Source organism: Eubalaena glacialis, chromosome 12 (genome assembly GCF_028564815.1).
Source record: "Eubalaena glacialis isolate mEubGla1 chromosome 12, mEubGla1.1.hap2.+ XY, whole genome shotgun sequence".
Lineage (NCBI taxonomy): Eukaryota > Metazoa > Chordata > Mammalia > Artiodactyla > Balaenidae > Eubalaena > Eubalaena glacialis.
Genome location: NC_083727.1, coordinates 1,839,433 through 1,859,206, shown reverse-complemented (window position 1 = coordinate 1,859,206; position 19,774 = coordinate 1,839,433). Strand labels below are relative to the sequence as shown.

Genomic DNA, 19,774 nt, shown 5'->3' with positions numbered 1-19,774 from the left:
TTTGAGTTGTTTACGTTGAGCCTGTGTTATTTAGAATTCAGAAAGAAATACAGCAAAGCTCATTTCATTGTAGGGTGGAGGAAGATAGATGGATGCTCACAGGTATTTGTTTTTTGCTGCGCCTTTTCTTTGTTTTGGTCTTATTAGGAAAGAGATTGAAAACCCGCCTTACTTTGGGGAGGGGCTGGGAGGGCGAGGTTGGGAGGTTAGGTCATCGGGATAATCACGCATTCTCTCCAAAGGGAAAGAACCTGAGATTCAGGCCACACTGGGCGTTTTCCTCCTGCAGGTGAGTTTGAAACAGAGGGGGACCCTGTTGTCATGCTGGCTTCCTTGCTTTCCCGCTCAGGAGAAATAGCAATATGGAGCAAGCATTAGTGTATGTATGGAAAATACATTTACACCTAAAGAATAGTTGTGTCCATGGATAATGGTAGATTTTGATACATGTTCCTCATAGTTTTGGTTAATAACTGCTGTAAAAATTGTTCTTAGGATAAAACCAGTAAAACAGTGGTATAAATAGGGTCTGCATTGCTAAACAGAGGGCTGACCCTTTTCCAGCTGGGTCCCTGTTAGGCTGTGAGCCCAAGGGCAGGAGCTTAGTTACCACTGCCGAACACTTGGGATCGCTCAAGTGTTCGCCAGGGGAATGTTAAATTTTAAGTGTATATAAATCTATTAAATAATCCTCAGTTCCATAAAGGTGCATTTGATAGGATATGTGGTAGTGAACTTTATGACATTTTTTTTCCTTTCTTTAATTTCTGCCGTATTTTTACCGATGAAAATCAGAAAGTGAAAGAACACCTTACTCAGCTTCATGAAGTTACTGGGATTTTACTGACAGTCCCTGTTGAGATCATGTGATGATTTCTTTTGAGGGTCGCCTCGTTTTGGTGTTTGTTCTTCTCTGTTCTTGCGCATCTTCTTTCGCCAGCTTTCGGCAGGATAAATTAGGAGTTGATTATTGTTTTAGCCTTGAGATAGAAATCCTTGTTTCCTTGCCATCTCATCCATCATGTAATATGTAGCTCTGTCATATTCATTCATTCATCTATTATATCTATTCAGTGAATTATTCAGTAAATATGTAGGTTCCTCTTACTTGTTAGATACTGTGCTGGGATGCAAAAATAAGAGCTGCCTTCAAAAGAGGTTACAGTAAAGGGAGACAGAGAGTCCGAGAAAGAAATACAGTCAAGGAGCTTGAAATTAGAACGGAGGTCAGAGAAGGCTCCCTGGAGGAGTTGTACTTGGGCTGAGAGGTGAGAGGGCACGCTAGCTAGACCGGAAAGCTGGGGACGGGCCTTTCAGGCACAAGGGATCGTGGAAGCATGAGATTTCATGGCCCAGTCGAGAATTCGGAGGAGTTCTGTGTGACTGGATCTATGAGGATACGTGGTAAAGACTGCGACTAAAGAGATGAGTGAGGGTCAGATCCTGAAGCAGTGTGTGTTCCAAGCCCACTATACTACATTTAATACAAGACGCTGTGAGGAAAGGTTGGTTACTTTAGCATAAGGGTGTGTTGTAATAAACTTGTCTTTTTAGGGTAATTTGCAGTAGTGCAGAGAGAAGTTTTACAGTTCTACGGAAGTCTAACCCATTTGGTATATGCGCATGATGATCTAATTGGGAGTAAGGTCTATTAGGATAACATTATTACATTAACTCCAGGTTGAAAATAATTTTCAGGTGCCAGTGACTGGCGTCTCCTATTTTCTGTAACCGTGGTTTGGTTGGTGTGAGCGGTGGGGCAGAAGTCGGCAGGGCGTCGGAGACTGAGCCCTGGTCACTGGCTCTTTTCTCTGTGTTACAGAGGGTTTTCTCGAACGATTGAGAAAAATCGTTTGCTGTAAAAACATAGAATAAAGAGTAATACAGTGTTACAGATTTTTGAGTGTGGTGAATGCAGTATCTTAAAGCATTTGTTGAATGAATGGCCCAGTAATACATCTAAATGATCTGATTAAAATTTAATCATAAAAACGAATTTTCTACAAGAAAAAGAAAGCTAATCTCTTGTGTTGTTATGTGATGGTTATCCTAAAAGGTTACATGTTAGCTGAAACTACCGTATTAAAAAGTTTGGTTATGAAAGGTGGGTTCTGCAGTCACCTTTCCTGAAGGAATTACGCGCAGGTTGACTGTTGCGTGCAGTCTTTCCAAAAGAGAGTTTGTCAAAAAGCAGACTCAGACTAGTATGGGCCGGGGAGCAGGGCGGAGAGCAGAGAAGCAGGTGAATGAAGACGGCCCAGTCGGCTGGCTAAGCTTTTAATTGGAAACGATTTTCCTTCACTTCTGTCCGTGTTTTTGAGAATTGTTTATTGTGTTTGACCAATTCAGTTCTATCTACAGTGACTTTTTTATTTCCTCAAAAACAATAAATTCTTTCTTTTAAATACCTGCTAATTCACCTTTTGGGTGTGGTCACAGTTCATTGTTATTCCCTCCTAGGTGACGCTTCCTCCAGGGGCCCAGCATTCTGATGAGAAAGCTGCTGAAGAAATTATCCTTGATGATGATGAGTGTCCTTTACAGATCTTCAGGGAGTGGCCGAATGACAGAGGTAAAGAGTAACCTTATTTGTCAAAGAATTACCTCTGTGATGCGTTACACTCCGACTTGGAATATTAGTCGTTTAACTTACTGGAAGGTGTAGGAGGGTGCGCTTGGCAGAGTCTTTTGAGGGCTGTTTGCTGTGCAGGTTTCTGCCCCCTTCTTGGACTTGCTGGGTGGTTCCTAGGGGGTCCCCGCATCCTGAGGGCCGCTCTCTGCTGGTGAGTCTAGTGGGAGACCCGGCACAGACCGTTTTGTGGCAGCAGGAGTGCCGTGTCCTGAAGGAGCTGGACTTGCGCCCCGTGTCAGGACGTGGGAGATGGTTATCTGTCAGCAGCGGGATCCTTTCCCTGCTGACCGCCTGCACTGGTGATGTTTGGACGGATTGGTCGTGATAGGGAAAATAGCCTTCAGCCCTAAATGCCATCTAGCGATTTAGTCATTTCATATAATGCATCCAGACTCTTCACCATCCAAACGATTTCTCCTAATCATGTCAAAGCAGTGAGGGTTTAAAGGTATGTTTTTTATGAAACAGAGTTTTCTTGCTTTCAGATACACATCTTAAGCTACCTGTTGCTCAGTGGAGGGCCTTTGCATTAATAAAGACATAAAAACTGACTGCCAGTTAATCCTGTCATATTTGAATGTAGATTGCGAGTTTTAAACATACACTTGCTTAGTACCTTTTCTCGACAGTATAAAGTTAAACTTTATTAAAGTCAGATTGCTTTGAATTCTGAGTTAATTCAATTGAATTAAATAAAATCAGGTTAACTAAGAATGTACGTGTATGTGTATTTGTGTGTGCATGTGTTATTACATGTGTGTATGAATGTATTTATTGATCATAGGGTTCTTTACCAATAGAAACATTCATTTATTCTGAAACTGGAGTGTTGTCTTTCATGCATGTAATATGCTTGGGTAGGTGTTAATTTAAAATAATCGTTGGAAATTGCTTGCTAGAGTTTTCAAGAACACGTCAAGAGAGTAGTATTTCCTCTGTTGAGGGAAAGTGTAAATTGGGTAAGCTTTTGCTTAATTATTCCCTGGGAGATGTTATTAAATTACATTTTCGTGATAAATCTTTGAACAGTTGATTGCCAGTCAGCTGGCCGTCTACACTCGAGTCTGGTTGATAATTTATAGTGTTACTGTTCTAGGGATTTTAGTCTTTCAGCTGAAGAGGAGGCCACCAGACTACATCCCCAAGAAAAGCCAGAAGCACGTGGATGGGAAGCCCCTGCACGGAAAGGAGCGAGTTGATGGGTCTGGCTACGGCTCTGCACTCCCGCCGGAGAAGCTGCCCTACCTCGTAGAGCTGAGCCCAGGTGAGAGGCGTTACAAATGTGCATTCTCAGCTTTGCATTTTATTCTTTTTAATGAATGTTATTTAACTGGTCTTTCTTTTGACTGACAACCTTATTTTAAGATCACTTATTTTAAAAAGTAGCCGTCATAAGATGGTATTTATTAAAAAAACAAAAACCCTTAATTAAGCTTATAGGATATGTATATTCATGCATTAAAAATAAACTTCACATGCACAGAAATGAATACTGAAAAACAAAATTTTAAATAGTGAATATAGAGAGTTTAAGAAGTTTAAATGATACACTCCCTTTAAAATTTTTTTTCCAAAATAACCCTGTAAAATACTTAAACTACTAAAAATGACAAACTGAAATGTACTCCTTTTAGGACAGACTTCATAGAGGCAGGTGTGTGTGTATTTATCACACTGTTGCTTAATGTATGAACAATGTCAAAAGAATATCTATAAATTTAAGTACATCTAAGAAGTCCAGCTGTAAGAGGAGCGATATTTGCTTAGTTTTAAAATTATAATAGACTAAGTTTATGTTCATGTGAGCCTTCTAAATATTTCGTTTGTTGAGCTCTCTTAAGCTAAAGCTGTTGTTATAACTTAGCCATCAGGTAGAGAAATACATTGACATTCTTAAGGAAATATTTTATACACATACATCGTATGTAGTGTACGTATTTGTACACATATTTAGTATATGTGTGACACGTTTGTTTACCATTCAGCTGAACTGCATCATTTCTTATTTATTTGGTTAAAATGATGGTATGTGACCTTTATTGTAAAATGCTGTGAAGAACAGAGTGTTGTCCCTCCCACCCAGAACTGCTTTTTAAATAAAGCTCAGTAAGTAATTATAGAAAAAGTTAGCTAGAAACAAACTGGTTATGTAGATAATCTGTGGTTCCTTGGGCGGGAATTATGTTTTTCTCTTTGATTCTTGAGTATTTATTTTTGTTTACAAGATTATAACTAACTAATGATTAGATGTGGTACTTGTGGTCCAGTGGTCTCCATGGCACAACTGGGTTGTGTTATACTGATACAGGGGAAATGCTGTTGTTTTGACTGATACGCCATGACTAGTAGTCCGTGGCCGTGTGCTGCAAGTAGTAGTTTTTACGCTTAATTATGTTGGAAGGTTTTTTAAATTGATTAGCTGTTTGTGAGGGAGATGTGAATGTTGCCTGGTCTCTCAGTTCTCCGGCTGAAAGTTCATGAGACTTTGGTTTCTCACAGTGGTTTGCAGACGTGATAGTGGTGAGGGTTTGGTGCTCAGTGGTCCGAGGCAGTGAACGGCAGCTGGAGGACAGCCATTTGTTTTTGAACTTAGAAGTTTTTAGGATCTTTGGGCATTGGGTCTGCCCTTCAAGATTTTGCATTACGTGCTAGAAACTAATGATTGTTTTCTCCCAAACGGAAATTTTTGAAAATAGGAGTATTAACCCAGAGAGAGTTGATAAATAGCAACTGACATAGGATAATTTTCAAATGAATAGTGGAAAGTTGACGTGGGTGGGTAGCAGAGACAGGATGAGAATTCATCCATTTATTTATTTGACAAGTACTTATTGAATGCTTACTATGTGTCAGACACTGTTCTGGACCTTGGAGATAGAAGAACACCAGCAAAGCAGATTAAACCCTCTGACCTTGGGAACTTACATTCTAGTGAGAATTGCTGTTTTGACTGCTTATTTCATCCTTACGGTCTCCCGGGTAATAAAACATATAGAAATTTTTTGTCGGTGTAAGAAACTGATGGATCCGAGATAAATGCTAGTTGTGTCCTACTTGTCACCAAGTACTGGCAACAGCATCTATCAGACGCTTGTTAAAACAGGGCTTCCTTCACAGCCCTCTGCTACTTTAGTCAGCGTTTACCGAGCTGCTGCTTTAGGCTGTGCAGTAGGTACGCAGGTGACTCAGGTTGCTTCCAGAGAGCCTTGTAGTCCGAATAGCTGGGCAGCCGGGACCCCCGTCAGCCTGGCGCGCCCGCGCGCGGGGGCTGTGCCCGCTGGAGAGCCCCAGCTGCTCCGCAGGTGCCGGAAGTTCAGCTCCGCGCCGCACTCGCAGGTGAGCAGGTGAGGTGGAGGAGGCCTGGATGCCGGCCGGGGGCTGTCTCACTCCAGAGCTGTTCTCTTCACCAGGTCACGCTGTCTTTTTAAGGTGTCGTTGCTGACCGAGCCCAGTCAGCACGCGGAGTGAAATGGACTTATTTTCCCTGTGTTCGTGGATGCTGACTTGTTACTACGAACGACTATTTCCCTGGGCACGTTGTCAGCCAAGCACGTGTCCTCGGGCTTGGGCCGAGGTCCTGTAGGTGTCGTTGGAGGCTTTTGAGATGTGGGTGGGCGCTTCCACTGTCTTTTGGAGGGACGGGGGTAAAAGTCGCTTTGTCCCTTGTTCTGGGTTGGGCTGTGCTCCTCAGCGGAAGGAGCGGGCTGGGTCTCCCTGTGAGGGACTGACGGCCGCTCCCCTGCTGCTCGGGGACTCCCTGTCGTCTCGGTGTCCCCTCAGCAGTCTGCCCACGCCGCGTGGAGCACGGCTGCCGTGTCCCCCAGCCCAGGGCTGGGGCGGGACGTGCCTTTCCCCCTGCACAGCCGCCTCCCTGCAGCTCACCCTCTCCTTCTCTCCCCTGCACGCGTCTGCATGGCCTCTGTCCGCCGCTGCCGCCTTCACCTGGGCCCTGCGCATGTGTGCTAACCCCAGGGAGAAGGGGTCACTTTGCCTGCTACGACTGGCACGCTTCCAAAGGTAATGCTGTGCTTCCTGCTACTGTCTCATCTCAAGCACTGTCAACCTCACGGGCAGAACAGCGTTAACTGACCAGATGCTGGACGTGTTGACTTTTCAATTAACATAAATAACTTTTCTTAAGAGTTTAATGTACTTTCATTTTATCCCTATCTAGTTAATTCTTCCGTATCCAGAATTCATTTCATTTAATAGAAGCTTATTTTGCAGAAATGTCCAGTGTCTTTGTTCAGGCTAAGTTTTAAGTGAGAATTTGGACTAAAGGAGGGAGAGAGCTGTTTTCCTGTCCTTCGACCCCGCGTGCCCCCAGGAGGAAGAGGGGGAGACGCAGGGGGAGGAGGAGGTGCGGACGGGGGCGGGGGGGGGGAAGACAGAAGGAGAGCGGGGGTGGTGGGTGGGGGAGGGAGCGCCGATCGGGGCCACGTGTCCGGTGACCCCAGGAGGCTGAGGAGGAGGAGGCCGCCACCCACTGAGTGCCGCTCGTGTCTGTATCTTTCTCGTGAGGCGCTCGCTGCCATCATGAGCAGGTTTAGGGTGTCCTTGGCCTCTGCTTGCTCTCCTGCTTGAGGTTCATTTCTGGTTGGCAGAGCTGTACCTTCTTACTTGGAATTTGTTTCTCAGATTTTGTGCATTAGAGTCTATCATCTTAAATAGTACATGGAAATACTTCCTTTGTCTGTTTTTATATTTTAAGTGTCATTTTTACATGTCAAATGTAACAATCAAAACTTTCTCATATATAAAGTTTACTCAACCTTTCAGCATCTTATATCGGTTTGTTGAATTTTCTCCAAACTGATCATACAGGTTTTCATTGGATATTAACCAAACTTGGAGTTTTGGTTTTTTGTTCTTTTAAAGAAAAATGGAAACAAGGGATATTTAGTACCTATTTTGATATAATACATAAAGTAGAGTCTAAGACAAGTTTCTGTTGTTATTTTATTCCTGAAAAGGATTCCTTAATGTTTTCACATGTTGGTTACTTTCATACTGTAAAAGAATGGAGCAAATAGACAAATACGTTTCCTTTTTCGCCTGGTTTGTACCGAAAACAGTTTCTTCCCTGTTGTACTGGTTCGCTAAAACGTAAGCTCTCTGGGGGCCAGGACGTGAGCTCACTTTCTCACTGCAAACCTCCGGCGTCAGCGCAGCGCCTGGGACATGGAAGCGCTGGTCAGCACTCCTTAAACGCGTGAGTCCCCCGCCCTCCATTCGCAAGCGGGAGGCAAAGAGCCGCCCCAGGCCATCGTCCACCCAGCTGCCCAGAGGTTTGCCCTGGGGGCAGCCAGAGGCAGAAGCAGGCCTGGATGTGTAGACATGCTGTGCAGTGAAACCAAAAGTGCCCTGAAAAACATTCTTAGGCTTTGCTCAGAGTGGTCTATTTTAAGTGCGTCCCAAATGTTGGACATTTGACTGGATGTTGCGTATTCCGTTTGGTAACCCGAAATAGTATTCTAACGCCTGTGCAAGCCAGGAGAAAGAAGAACATGAATATCGGGTTGTTTAATTATATACGCATAAAATAGATTCTGAAGATTTGCTTCTGGCTGGGGGGAGGACTACGCAGGGGGCAAGGTGGGGAAGGGTACGTTTCACCGTGTCCTTTTTGTGCCTTTTGAATTTTGCACCATATGAATGTGTTACGTATTTTTAAGGCAAAAGTATAGAATGTTTCTAAATAGCATTTAAAGCCTCTGGAAGAAGCACTCGTCTGTGTGGTAGGGTTACTTCGGAAGACTTATCTCCGCCTTCCGAGGCACTCTGGATCTGTCGTAGCTCTCAAGTGAGGAGAAATGTGCTCCGGCACTTGAGCCAGAAATAGAGCATTTGTAGAATCCCTGTTGCGGAAGGGGATAAAATTTTAAGATTTTTGTTTTAAGCCACAGTTTTACATGTTTGTTACTGCCTGTGAGATGACTGTGCTTTTACTAAGGAGGGGCCTTGGATCTACAAGAAGCTGTCAGTTCCATTGTGAACATGACCCGCCTCCGTTTCTGTTTTCTGCCCGAGGTCCCAGAACTCCGTTTTATCTATGACATCAGTGGCCATCGTTTAGGTTTTTCAGGGTATACCTGTAAAGGTGTCTTTGTTTTCTGTTATTACTGTGAAGCAGAAAGAAAGAAGGGATTGGGAAGGTTTACTTCTGATCCGTCTATCGATAGATTTCTGTTACAGTGAAAGGTGAGAAAGGAGAGACTGAGAAAGTTTGTATCTCTCCCTTTTTATATTTCTAAATTTGTGGATGTAAATGTTGATGCAGAAAAGTATATAATACCCATTTATTAGCTCACAAGATACCCTTCAGAAGCATTCAAAATTCAGAAGAAAGCGAATGTGGATTTTTCTTTCACCCCTAAACAGACATATTTTTCATGTTCTTCTGTTTTTTTAAACATTGTAATTGAAACAGTTGTTCTTGATCACTTATTTGCTTCTCTTGCTTCCTTTATAATTCACTTGTATAATTCTGTGTGACCGTATTGCATTATTCTGTTCTCCGCATTTTTAGTTAATAATTCTTCACTGTTCACACATTAACGCTTTATTGAGCGCACGCTGTGGACCGCACGCTGTACTGGGCACCGGGTGTAGAGAGGTTGTTGTAAAGATCTAGCCACCTGGGCGCTCAGGGCTGGGAGAGGTGAGGAAGCAGAAACCCTCATCAGACATGGGCAGTGGGGTTGAGACGAAGTGGTTCACGGTGCTGTGGGTGCCGGAGAGAATGCTTCTTGACGAGGACTGTCCTTAGGGCTGCCTGTGGTGTTTAAAGCCAGCAGAATGATAAGTACCCCTCAGGGATTTGGGCTCAGCGGGTCTAGAAGGGAACTGGTCCTGCCCAGGGAAAGCCCCACGGGACTCTGAGGCCCCGTTTTGGATCAGCACTTGGAGTTGAAATAAAGTTGTTTAAATGAGGCTTCAGCTGCCGCCAAATCTGATGAGGATGTGCTGTGAAGCAGCACAGACACGGAGCCCGGTTTTTAGTGCCTGTGAGGCGTGGTGTCTCTCGAATGCTGCTTCAGTCTCGTCTTACCTTCACCCAGATCTCAGAGATTGCTGAAAATTTGTCGTTAGCGTGTTATCTTGTGCACTCTCAAATTGGCAACCGTTCTAACAGCCTGCACACCCGTGTTCCTGGTGTCTTTGGTCTGTGAGAGCGGAGACCACACTACACTACGATTTTAGCGGTCTGCACTCTGTGTGCACTGCGGTGTTTACACTCCTGATCCTGGGGACTAGAGATTTTACCTGCAGCTCAGTGAGCGATTCTGAAGTCGCTGAGGCTCTGGGGCAGCGGGGGCCTGCACAGCATGGGCACAGCAAGGCTGCTGCTGTCACGGCCCTGAGACGGCGTCCTGGTGCGTGGATGCCGAGGCCCGTTTCCTCCTGTGCGATAGCGCTGAGGTCAGAATGACCCTCTGTGTTAGGTGGGGTGGGTCAGCAGGCGAGGAGAGAAGGAGCACATCCGGGTGTCAGTGGGCAGGGATCGCGGCTCTTGTGGTTCCACTTTGTCCCCCCAAAGCCAGCCCATCAGAGAAAGTCATACACAGGTGAGGGAAAAATCTCAGCAGTTCCCGGAAGTATAAAATGACACAGAAATAAAAAACCCAGTCTCTCCTTTTGTCCTTCACCCCAGTTCCACTCCGTGGAGGTGAGCACTTTTCACGGCAGTTCTTACTGGAACTTCATGCCAGTGGTGGCCGTCAGAATCATGTGGGGACACGAGCTGGGGCCTCATCCCCGGGGTCGGTCTGGTCCAGGAGGTCCGGGGTGAGCTGGGAGGTCACACTCCCTCCATCGGTGGTTCCGCTGTGAGGAGGTCTGGTCTGGAAGGAGGGTCTCCCTGTCTTCTTTAGAATCAGACACGAGTCCAGGACTGTGTGGTGGGGAAACATTTTTTTATGTGATAAGAAAACGTGGTCGGTATGAATGACGGTGTTAGTACCTTGAATTATATTTTAAACAGAAGCTGATGTGCTTATGTCTTACTTTGAATTTTGTGTATTCAGTTACTTAAGTTGCAGGATATAAATTTGGGGAGTTCTTTGAATAGAAATCCTGAGAATTGAGAACAGTAGTGTTGCTTCAAAGGTAACCTGTTGTTTGCTTGTCTGTTTCAAATAACATGATGAGCACATTCGACTTGGCTAGTGAAGCCCTGTCCTTCTCTCGTCGCAGATGGTTCCGACTCCAGAGACAAGCCGAAGCTCTACCGCCTTCAGCTGAGTGTCACTGAGGTCGGGACAGAGAAGTTCGACGACGGCTCCATCCAGGTGCGTGTCCTGCTGCCGCTGTGCCGCTTCGGTGGGTCATAGGGCGGCGTGCGGGCCTGCCGCGCTGTGGGTGAGCGGAAGGGAGTGAAAGCCTTTGTACTTGAACGTGAGCAGCTTGCTTGCTCTGGGTCACTTCTCTCTGCTTCATTGTGAACAGAGCGGAGTGTGAGTTTCTGTCCCACCCCACCCCCAGACCTCCAGGGCTGTTTGCTTTCCTCCAAAAGATGGTGATGGTTTTATAGGTTGTTTCAAGATTACAAGATTAAGGGGGATAACGTACATGGAAGTGCCTGTCACTGGGTCGCACACATGCAGTAGGAGGCGTTCAGTGAAGTGTAGTGAAAATGTTAGCTGAGCCGCAGTGCTCGGGCTGGATTAGAACAGAGCTTAGAGTGTCTGTGCGTTAGGAAGGTCAGGGCTGCTCGCTTCCTGGGGCTTGAGCTTGGGCAGATGTCCCTTTCTCTGTATTCTCACTTCTCAGTTGTGGAATGAGGGGCCCGATTACTAATGCCATTTTCAGTTCTAACCCCTTCCTCAGCACAGCAGTAAAACAGGTGAACAGGGATTTGTAGCCCTGATGATCTGTGTAGATTTACCCATTAATTGTCTAATATTCAAGATGACCACATGCTTTTTTTTTTAAATAAATTTATTTATTTTATTTATTTATTTTTGGCTGCGTTGGGTCTTCTTTGCTGCGCGCGGGCTTTTCTCTAGTTGCGGTGAGCGGGGGCTACCCTTTGTTGCGGTGCGCGGGCTTCTCATTGCAGTAGCTTCTCTTGTTGCGGAGCACGGGCTCTAGGCGCATGGGCTTCAGTAGTTGTGGCATGCGGGCTCAGTAGTTGTGGCACATGGGCTCAGTAGTTGTGACTCGCAGGCTCTAGAGCGCAGGCTCAGTAGTTGTGGCTGTTGGGCTTAGTTGCTCCGCGGCATGTGGGATCTTCCCGGACCAGGGCTCGAACCCGTGACCCCTGCACTGGCAGGCGGATTCTTAACCACTGAGCCACCAGGGAAGCCCCCATATGCTTTTTAATGCAGAGTTATAGTACCCCTTAAATCAAGCTGCTGGATGGTGAAAATACTCAGTTATTTTGACAGTGTTTAATTAATAGATTAAGGGAAAATTCCCTGAAGGCACCAAAAATCCAGAGTTTATTATATTTATCATAAAAGGGGGACTCACAGTCTTAAAATTCAGTTTTTAAATCCTCTGTACTTGATGATGGAAGTTCCTTTGATTTTCCTTTCTTTTTAGTTGTTTGGTTCAGGAATCGAACCCCATCACTGCGACCTCACAAACATGGATGGAGTGGTCACAGTCACGCCGAGAAGCATGGATGCTGAGACCTACGTGGACGGGCAGCGCATCTCGGAGACGACGATGCTGCACAGCGGGATGAAGGTGCAGTTTGGGGCGTCCCATGTGTTTAAGTTCGTGGACCCCAGCCAGGACCACGCTCTGCCCAAGAGATCCGTGGATGGAGGCCTGATGGCGAAGGGTCCCAGACAGAGGCCTGGGTAAGGAGCATCCATCACCTTTAAGAATTCCAGAGTGTTGTGATCATACTGAAAATGATATGAATTAGCCATAGATGATGTGTTTTATTGTCTTTTAATTTTTAAAAATTCGAAGTTTGTGGTTTGTGGTTCAGGTTCTTGTTGATTTGGGTTGGTTTCAGAGAAGAAGAAAGGTCTTGACTTCATCTTGAAATTGGAAGTTGTGGCTGGTTTTTAAATTATTTTTAAATTTTGTTTTTTAGCTGATACTTTTTTAAAAATAAATTTATTTATTTATTTTTGGCTGCGTTGGGTCTTCGTTGCTGCACACGGGCTTTCTCTAGTTGCCACGAGCGGGGGCTACTCTTCGTTGCGGTGCGTGGGCTTCTCACTGCGGTAGCTTCTCTTGTTGCGGAGCATGGGCTCCAGGTGTGCGGGCTTCAGTAGTTATGGCGCGCGGGCTCAGTAGTTGTGGCTCGTGGGCTCTAGAGTGCAGGCTCAGTAGTTGTGGCTCACAGGCTCTAGAGCGCAGGCTCAGTAGTTGTGGCGCACGGGCTTAGTTGCTCCGCGGCATGTGGGATCTTCCCGGACCAGGGATCGAACCCGTGTGCCCTGCATTGGCAGGTGGATGCTTAACCACTGCGCCACCAGGGAAGCCCTAGCTGATACTTTAAAACAACACTTTATTTGAATTATGGTGTTCTGTGTAATGAGCCTTACGTCACCGAGGTGTTTTTGTTGAGGTGTACCTTCTCTATTACTGGTAATGAAACACATTGTTCTTTGTTAAGGAATTCAAGGTGTTTGGCTCCACCTAGTGCCTGTCTGAGGACTTGCAACGTGGGCCGGGTGCTGGAAAAGGAAACTCCTTACCGCCTGGGAAAACTTCTCTGAGGGGGAGGGAATAAGACTTCCTTTTTGATAATAACATTGTTTTCATGAATATACTGCCCAGTGACTTTATTACCCATTTTACAGGTTGATAGGGTGTGGATCTTGGGAAAACAGGGGCAGTAGCTTCTCCCCCGCCCTGTTGAGAGCGCAGACGTAGCATCCCGGTGGTGGTCCTCCTTGTTCCTGTGCCCTGGATTCCTGCGTGACCGGCCTCTGGTTGACCGCTCAGAGCTTCCACCTGGGGCCACGTGGGGATCGTTACCGTCGTTCCCTCGTGCTGGCCCTTCGCCAGCTCACTGCCGGCACTAGGAGTTCTACCCTGATGGTTGCTGCCAGGCTGTTGAGGACGTCTTGGCCTCTCTTCTCACTCTGTCCGCATTGAATCCTGGCGGTGGAGAAGGGTGAAGGGCAGTCGCGGTTGGTGCAGATAAGACGTAACACCTCTCCCAGGTGGACGCTCCGTGGTTCGCCCACGTTCGCGTCAGCAGGATGGATGTAGGGACTGCCGTGCGGGTGTGGGGATCTGGCGTCCCAGCCTCTCGCCTTCAGTGCCAGGGTTCAGCAGATGGCCGTGCTCCTGGTCCCCGAGAAAACCGGCGTGGGTCTGCACTTCACAGGAAGACCCCTGTCTTCCAGCTTTAAACTGGACGCGCGATAAGCCCATCCTTCCCTTCTGTGTCTGGCAGGACCAGTTTTTTAAAATTCCTTTCTTCAAGTTGTGTTTGTTTATCAGCCGTCTCCCCATTTCCTGTCTCTCGTCACGACCTTCCCACTGGCTGTTCTCTTCAGCAGATCGTCTTGCTCAAATGGTTTCCATGTTAATTAGCAGCTTTCCTTCGCCCCGTTTCTTCCTTTCAGCACCAGACACCTGGACAGGGTAAAGCCCGCCTGCTTGATAGCCTCACACTTACTCCTCGGAAGTTTCTCCAGAGAACTTACCGTGTGAGCAGTTCTTCTGGTGTGTTGTGTATCATCTCTCAGCAGTGCCTACGATTACTGCCTCTTATTTGCAGCTGGGCTTTACTCTAGGTTTTATATCATATTTATTTTGATGGTGTTAGTTGGTGGTGTTACCGTCATAAACACAGCTCTACAAACTGTCTCTGTCCCACTGTTGCAGTCGGCCCTTCAGTCTTGCAGGCGATGTTTTTCTGTGTGAGAACATCCGTGTCCTACTGCTTTTTGCCTTAATGGTTCCTGCTCTGTAGGCCTGCGGGTTGTCGATTCTCGTCTTGTCTCTGGCTGAAAGCGGAGATTGTGTAAGGACGTGGCGAACATCTCATTGAGGGGTAGTGCTGCTGTGATATTTTATTTTTATTGCATCTTTTTCCTGCAAAACTAGTCAAAACTGCTTAGTGGTTGAGTATACCAGTACTTACACGTACATCCATAAATTAGAACGGACTTTCCTTTTTTATAAAAATTACTACTGTTCTCATGTTAAACTATTACGCAGATTTCTAGGTAGATAACTCATGTATTCCTTTTTTTCACACATGTAGGTATATTTCTTAAATGAGCTATAATTGGCATATTAGTTCAGGTGTGTGACATAGTGATTCAGTATTTGTATGCATTGTGAAATGATCACAGTAAGTCTAGTTACGTCCATCGCCACACATAGTTATGCAGAGTTTTTTCCTGTGATGAGAACTTTTGGATCTACTCTCTTAGCAGCTTTCAGTTACGCAGCGCAGTCTTATGAAGTGTAGTCACTGTGCTGTGCGTTACATCCCCAGGACTTAATTATTTTAAAACTGGAAGCCTCTACCTTTTGACCCATTTTGGCATTCCCCCCACCACCCGGACGCCCCTGCCTCTGGTATCCACCAATATGTTTGTATCTGTGAGCTTGGCTTTTTTGTTGTTACTGTTTTTTTATATACAGTTTTCAAAGGTCACTTCCCATTTACAGTTATGACAGAATATTGGCTCTGCTCCCCACGTTGTACAACACATTCTTGAGCCCGTGGTACACCCGGTAGTTTACGCCTCCCATCCCACAGCCCCTGTACTGCCCTTCTCCCCACCCCCGTCGTAACCACTAGTTTGTTCTCTGTGTCTGTGAGTCTGCTTCTTTTTTCTTATATTCACTAGTTTGTTGTATTTTTCAGGTGGTATCTATAGTATTTGTCTTTCTCTGTCTGACTTGACTTAGCATAATGTCCTCCAAGTCCATCCATGTTGCTGCAAATGGCAAAATTTCATTCCTTTTATGGCTGACTTGTTTTAAGTTCCACATATAAGTGAGATCATATGGTAATTGTCTTTCTCTGTCTGACTTATTTCAGTGAGCACAGTTTCTTCAAGGTCCATCCATGTTGTCACAAATGGCAAGATTTCCTTCATTTTTACGGTTGAATAATATTCCTGTGAGTGTGTATACACAGATACAGGCGTGCGTGCGCACGCACACACACACACACACTCACTACATCTTCTTTATCCATTCTTCCATCAGTGGACACTTGGGCTGCTTCCATATCTTGGCTATTGTGAGTAAGGCTGCAGTGAACATGAGGTGAGGATATCATATCAAGTCAGTGTTCTCATTGTCTTCGGATATACACCCAGCAGTGGGATTGCTGGGTCATACTGTAGCTCTAGTGTTAATCGTTGAGGAACCTCCATTACTGGTCTCCATAGTGGCTGCACCGATTTCCATTCCCACCAACAGTGCACGAGTGTTCCCTTTTCTCCACACCCTCACCAATACATACCTCTTGTCCTTTTGATGATGGCCATTCTGATAGGTTTCAGGTGATGCCTCCTTGCAGTTTTGATTTGCGTTTCCCTGGTGATTAATGATGTCGAGCATTTTGTCATGTACTTGTTGGTGATCTGTATGTCTTTAGAAAATGTTTATTCAGATCCTCTGCCCATTTGTTAATTGTTTTTTGTTTTGGGAGGAGATGTTGTTACTGAGTTGTATGAAGTCTTTATATATTTTGGATATTAACCCCTTATCAGATACATGGTTTGCAAATATTTTCTCCCCTTGCACACATTGCTTCTTCATTTTGTCGGTGGTTTCCTTTGCTGTGCAGAAGCTTTTAGTTTGCTGCAGTCCCACTTGTTTATTTTGCTTTTGTTGCCTTTACTTTTTTGTCAGATCCAAAAACTCATCACCAAGACTAGTGTCAAGGAGCTTAGTGCCTATATTTTCTTCTGGGAGTTTATGGTTTCAGATCTTACTCAAGCCTTTGATCCATTTTGAGTTAATTTTTGTGTTTGGTGTAAGATAGTGATCCATTCTCATTCTTTTGCATGTGGCTGTCCAGTGTTCCCAACACTTTATTGAAGAGACTGTCCTATATATTCTCTGTCATTGTATATTCTTGGCTCCTTTGTCATAGAATAATTGACCATATATGTGCGGGTTTATTTCTGGGCTCTCTATCCTGTTCCATTGATCTGTGTGTCTGTTTTTATGCTGATATCATTCTGTTCTGATTACTATAGCTTTGTACAATAATATAGTTTGAAATCAGGGAGTGATTTGTTCTTTGTTCTTTTTCTTTGTTCTTTCTCAAGGTTGCTTTCACTACTTGGGATCTTTTGTGGTTCCATACAAATTTTAGAATTGTTCTATTTTTGTGGAAAATGCCGTTGGAATTTTGATAGGGATTCCACTGAATGTAGATCGCCTTGGGTGGTGTGGACATTTTAACAATATTAATTCTTCCAGTCCGTGAGCACAAAATAACAAATATCTTCCATTTATTTGTGTCTTCTATTTCTTTGATCAGTGTCTTGGAGTTTCCAGTGTACTGGTCTTTCACCTCCTTGGTTAAATTTATTTTTAGGTGTTTTATTCTTTTTGATGCGGCTGTAAATGGGATTGTTTTCTTAATGTCTCTGATATTTTATTACTTGTGTATAGAAACACAACATATTTTTGTTATTGGTTTTGAACCCTGCAAGCTCACTGGATTGGCTTATTCTAACAAATTTTTTTTAGTGGAGTCTTCAGGGTTTTCTGTATGTAACATCTTGTCGTCTGCAAATAGTGACAGTTTCCCTTATTTTCTGATTTAGATGGTTCTTATTTATTTTCCTTGCCTAATTGCTCTGGCTTTGTTGAATAAAATTGGTGAGCGTGGGCATCCTTGTCTTGTTCCTGATCTTAGAGGAAATGCTTTCAGTTCTTCACTGTTGAGTATGATGTTAGCTTAGGTTTGTCATACATGGTGTTTATATTGATGATGAGGGATGTTTCTAATGTACCCACTTTGTGGAGAGTTTTTATCATAAATGGCTGTTGAATTTTGTCAAATCTTGTTCTGCATATGTTGAGATGATCATGTGATTTTTTATCCTTCCTTTTTGTTAACGTGGTGTACCACATTGATTGACTTGTGGCTGTTGAACCATCTGTGCATCCCTGGAATAAATCACACTTGATCACGGTGTATGAGCCTCTTAACAGGTGTCTTAGGGCTCTTTTTCCCCTTTGGTTGGGCCTCTCTCATGAACTGGAATAAATGGATTGCATTCACCCTTCATTTGTGCCGAAGAGCTGTAGCTTGCCTCAGATTGCTGACTCTTTAAAATGAGATTTTGTTTATATTCTGAACTAATTTTTCATAATGATACGTTTAACAGTTTTGGTATTTTTGAGATTTTCTTAAAAACTGTTTAGAATTACTCTGGATCTAATTATTGACATTATCAAACATTTCTCCATTTCTTTATTTGTAGCCTAATAGTGGTATCCGTGAGCTTTTAAAAAACCATCAGCTTGGCTTTCAGGCAGGAGTCAGCTGGGCCTGTGCCCTGTCTTCATGCCCACTCCACCCCCCTTCCCACCCCGGCCTTCCCTGAGTCCACACATGGGCTCCTGGCACCTCGGGCGTCTGCGCTGTGTTTACGTGCCATTTGCAGCCTAGAGAGACTCACTGATGGAACAGCTTTCTCTTTTTTTCTTTATGCTTCCTGTCAATTTTTTGTTATTAGTTTTCAAAAATCTGATCTTGAGAGTATTCAATATACATTGGTAGGAAAAGTTCATAAAGTTACAGTAGTTTTTTAATTCGTTAAGTTCATATTCTGACAGTAAAGTGATTTCTTGAAGATCTTTGAACATTGGGATATTTAGCTAACTATTCCTTTTGTATTCTAGAGAAGAGACTACCTCTTATCATTGGAGAGTTACTAATTCTATGTATTTCTTTTTTTACCTCGACAGGACTGTTCAGGAGACAACTTTTGATGTAGGAGGAGACGTTCACAGTGGAGCAGCGTTACCAGCCAGCAAGGTGGGTGCTTGTCTCTTGCCTGCAGGACTGTGTGTGTTTGACACAACAGGACGTCCTTGGTGAATTGTTGCTAACATACTCGTAGAAGTATTGTACAAACAGACTTTAATAGTGGCCCACGTGTGGGTGTCCTAACCGCTTGTGTTTCCCGCGGTGATACGTGAACAGCAGACTGTCTTTTCCCCTGAGGCCGGGAGGTTGTGCTTTCTCTCCCAAGCAGTGTGTCCCAGGCTTGTCCTCTGTGTGACCAGCCTTTCTCGGTCAGGTCACCCCAAGGGTAACGGGCTCGGGCTCTTCCTACCTCAGCTTGGGTCCCAGCTGCCACCTGTCACTGCGCGTCCGTGGGCGCTGCGCGCTCTCTCTTGCACGGTTGGTTTACTTCTGTCCTCTTTCTGGTTAGCGACTGCTGGGTAACACCCCACGCCCAAAATTGGTGGACTGAATCAGCAGTCGTTTTGTTTCTTTGTAGCTGTGCAGAGTGGTTTGGACTCAGTCTGCTTGCCGGTCTTGCTGGTGGCTCCTTGTGTGCGATGGTTGGTGGCCGGGACCCCTCGCCCATCTCTCTCCACGGGGGCGGCGGCCGTCTTAGTGCCTCACGAGAAGCCCAGAGCTTCCAGGCCTTGCTGGGGCGGGGTTCTGGAGCGGGCACGGCCTTGCTCCTTCCAACGCGCCGTTCACGGGGGGCCCAGGCTCGGGGGCAGGAGCTGCTCACGTGTGGGTCATCTCCCGGCACCGGGACAGGTTTTTAAAACCCTTCCTGTCCTCTCCAGCCACTGCCCGTTTCCTACTGTGCTCTCAGCATGGTTTCTGGCAGGGATCATCGGCGGTGGCCGTGTCCACGGCCTGCGCTCCCTCTCCTTTCCCGCTCCTGTTTGACCCCTGCCCGTTCGTAGGGACGCGCCTGTCTCGGGCACCGACGCCCCCTGTTCCGGGTCCCGCGTGGTCCGTCTCGGCGCTGCCAGCACCACGCAGCGGGCGCACGCCCTCCGCCCCAGCGCCTCTCTCGCCCCGGTCTCAGGGCACCTTCCTCCTCAGTCTTGATTGGTGGGTCCCCCCCCCACTGCCTGATTCTGAAATTGGGGGCCAAGGCTTCAGACCTTGGGCCCCCCTCTTCTGTTGGTACCTGTTCCCCAGCTGACCTTAGACAGTTGGATGCCCTCTGTGTGCGTGCCACTCCCGTCTTGGGCGCCAACCCCCCCAGA

The 19,774-nt window shown here is 45.6% G+C and overlaps 1 protein-coding gene across 12 annotated transcripts in view; it reads left to right on the top strand.

The window, feature by feature from the left end:
• AFDN (afadin, adherens junction formation factor) overlaps positions 1-19,774 on the top strand; it is a 131,731-nt gene that overhangs the window by 57,679 nt on the left and 54,278 nt on the right. For all 12 annotated transcript variants that reach the window (XM_061207562.1, XM_061207569.1, XM_061207559.1 and 9 more), the window contains exons 7-11: positions 2,461-2,572; positions 3,729-3,896; positions 10,829-10,923; positions 12,179-12,441; positions 18,503-18,572. In XM_061207562.1, the coding sequence (XP_061063545.1) occupies positions 2,461-2,572; positions 3,729-3,896; positions 10,829-10,923; positions 12,179-12,441; positions 18,503-18,572 (708 nt within the window). The remainder of the gene's footprint in view (positions 1-2,460; positions 2,573-3,728; positions 3,897-10,828; positions 10,924-12,178; positions 12,442-18,502; positions 18,573-19,774) is intronic.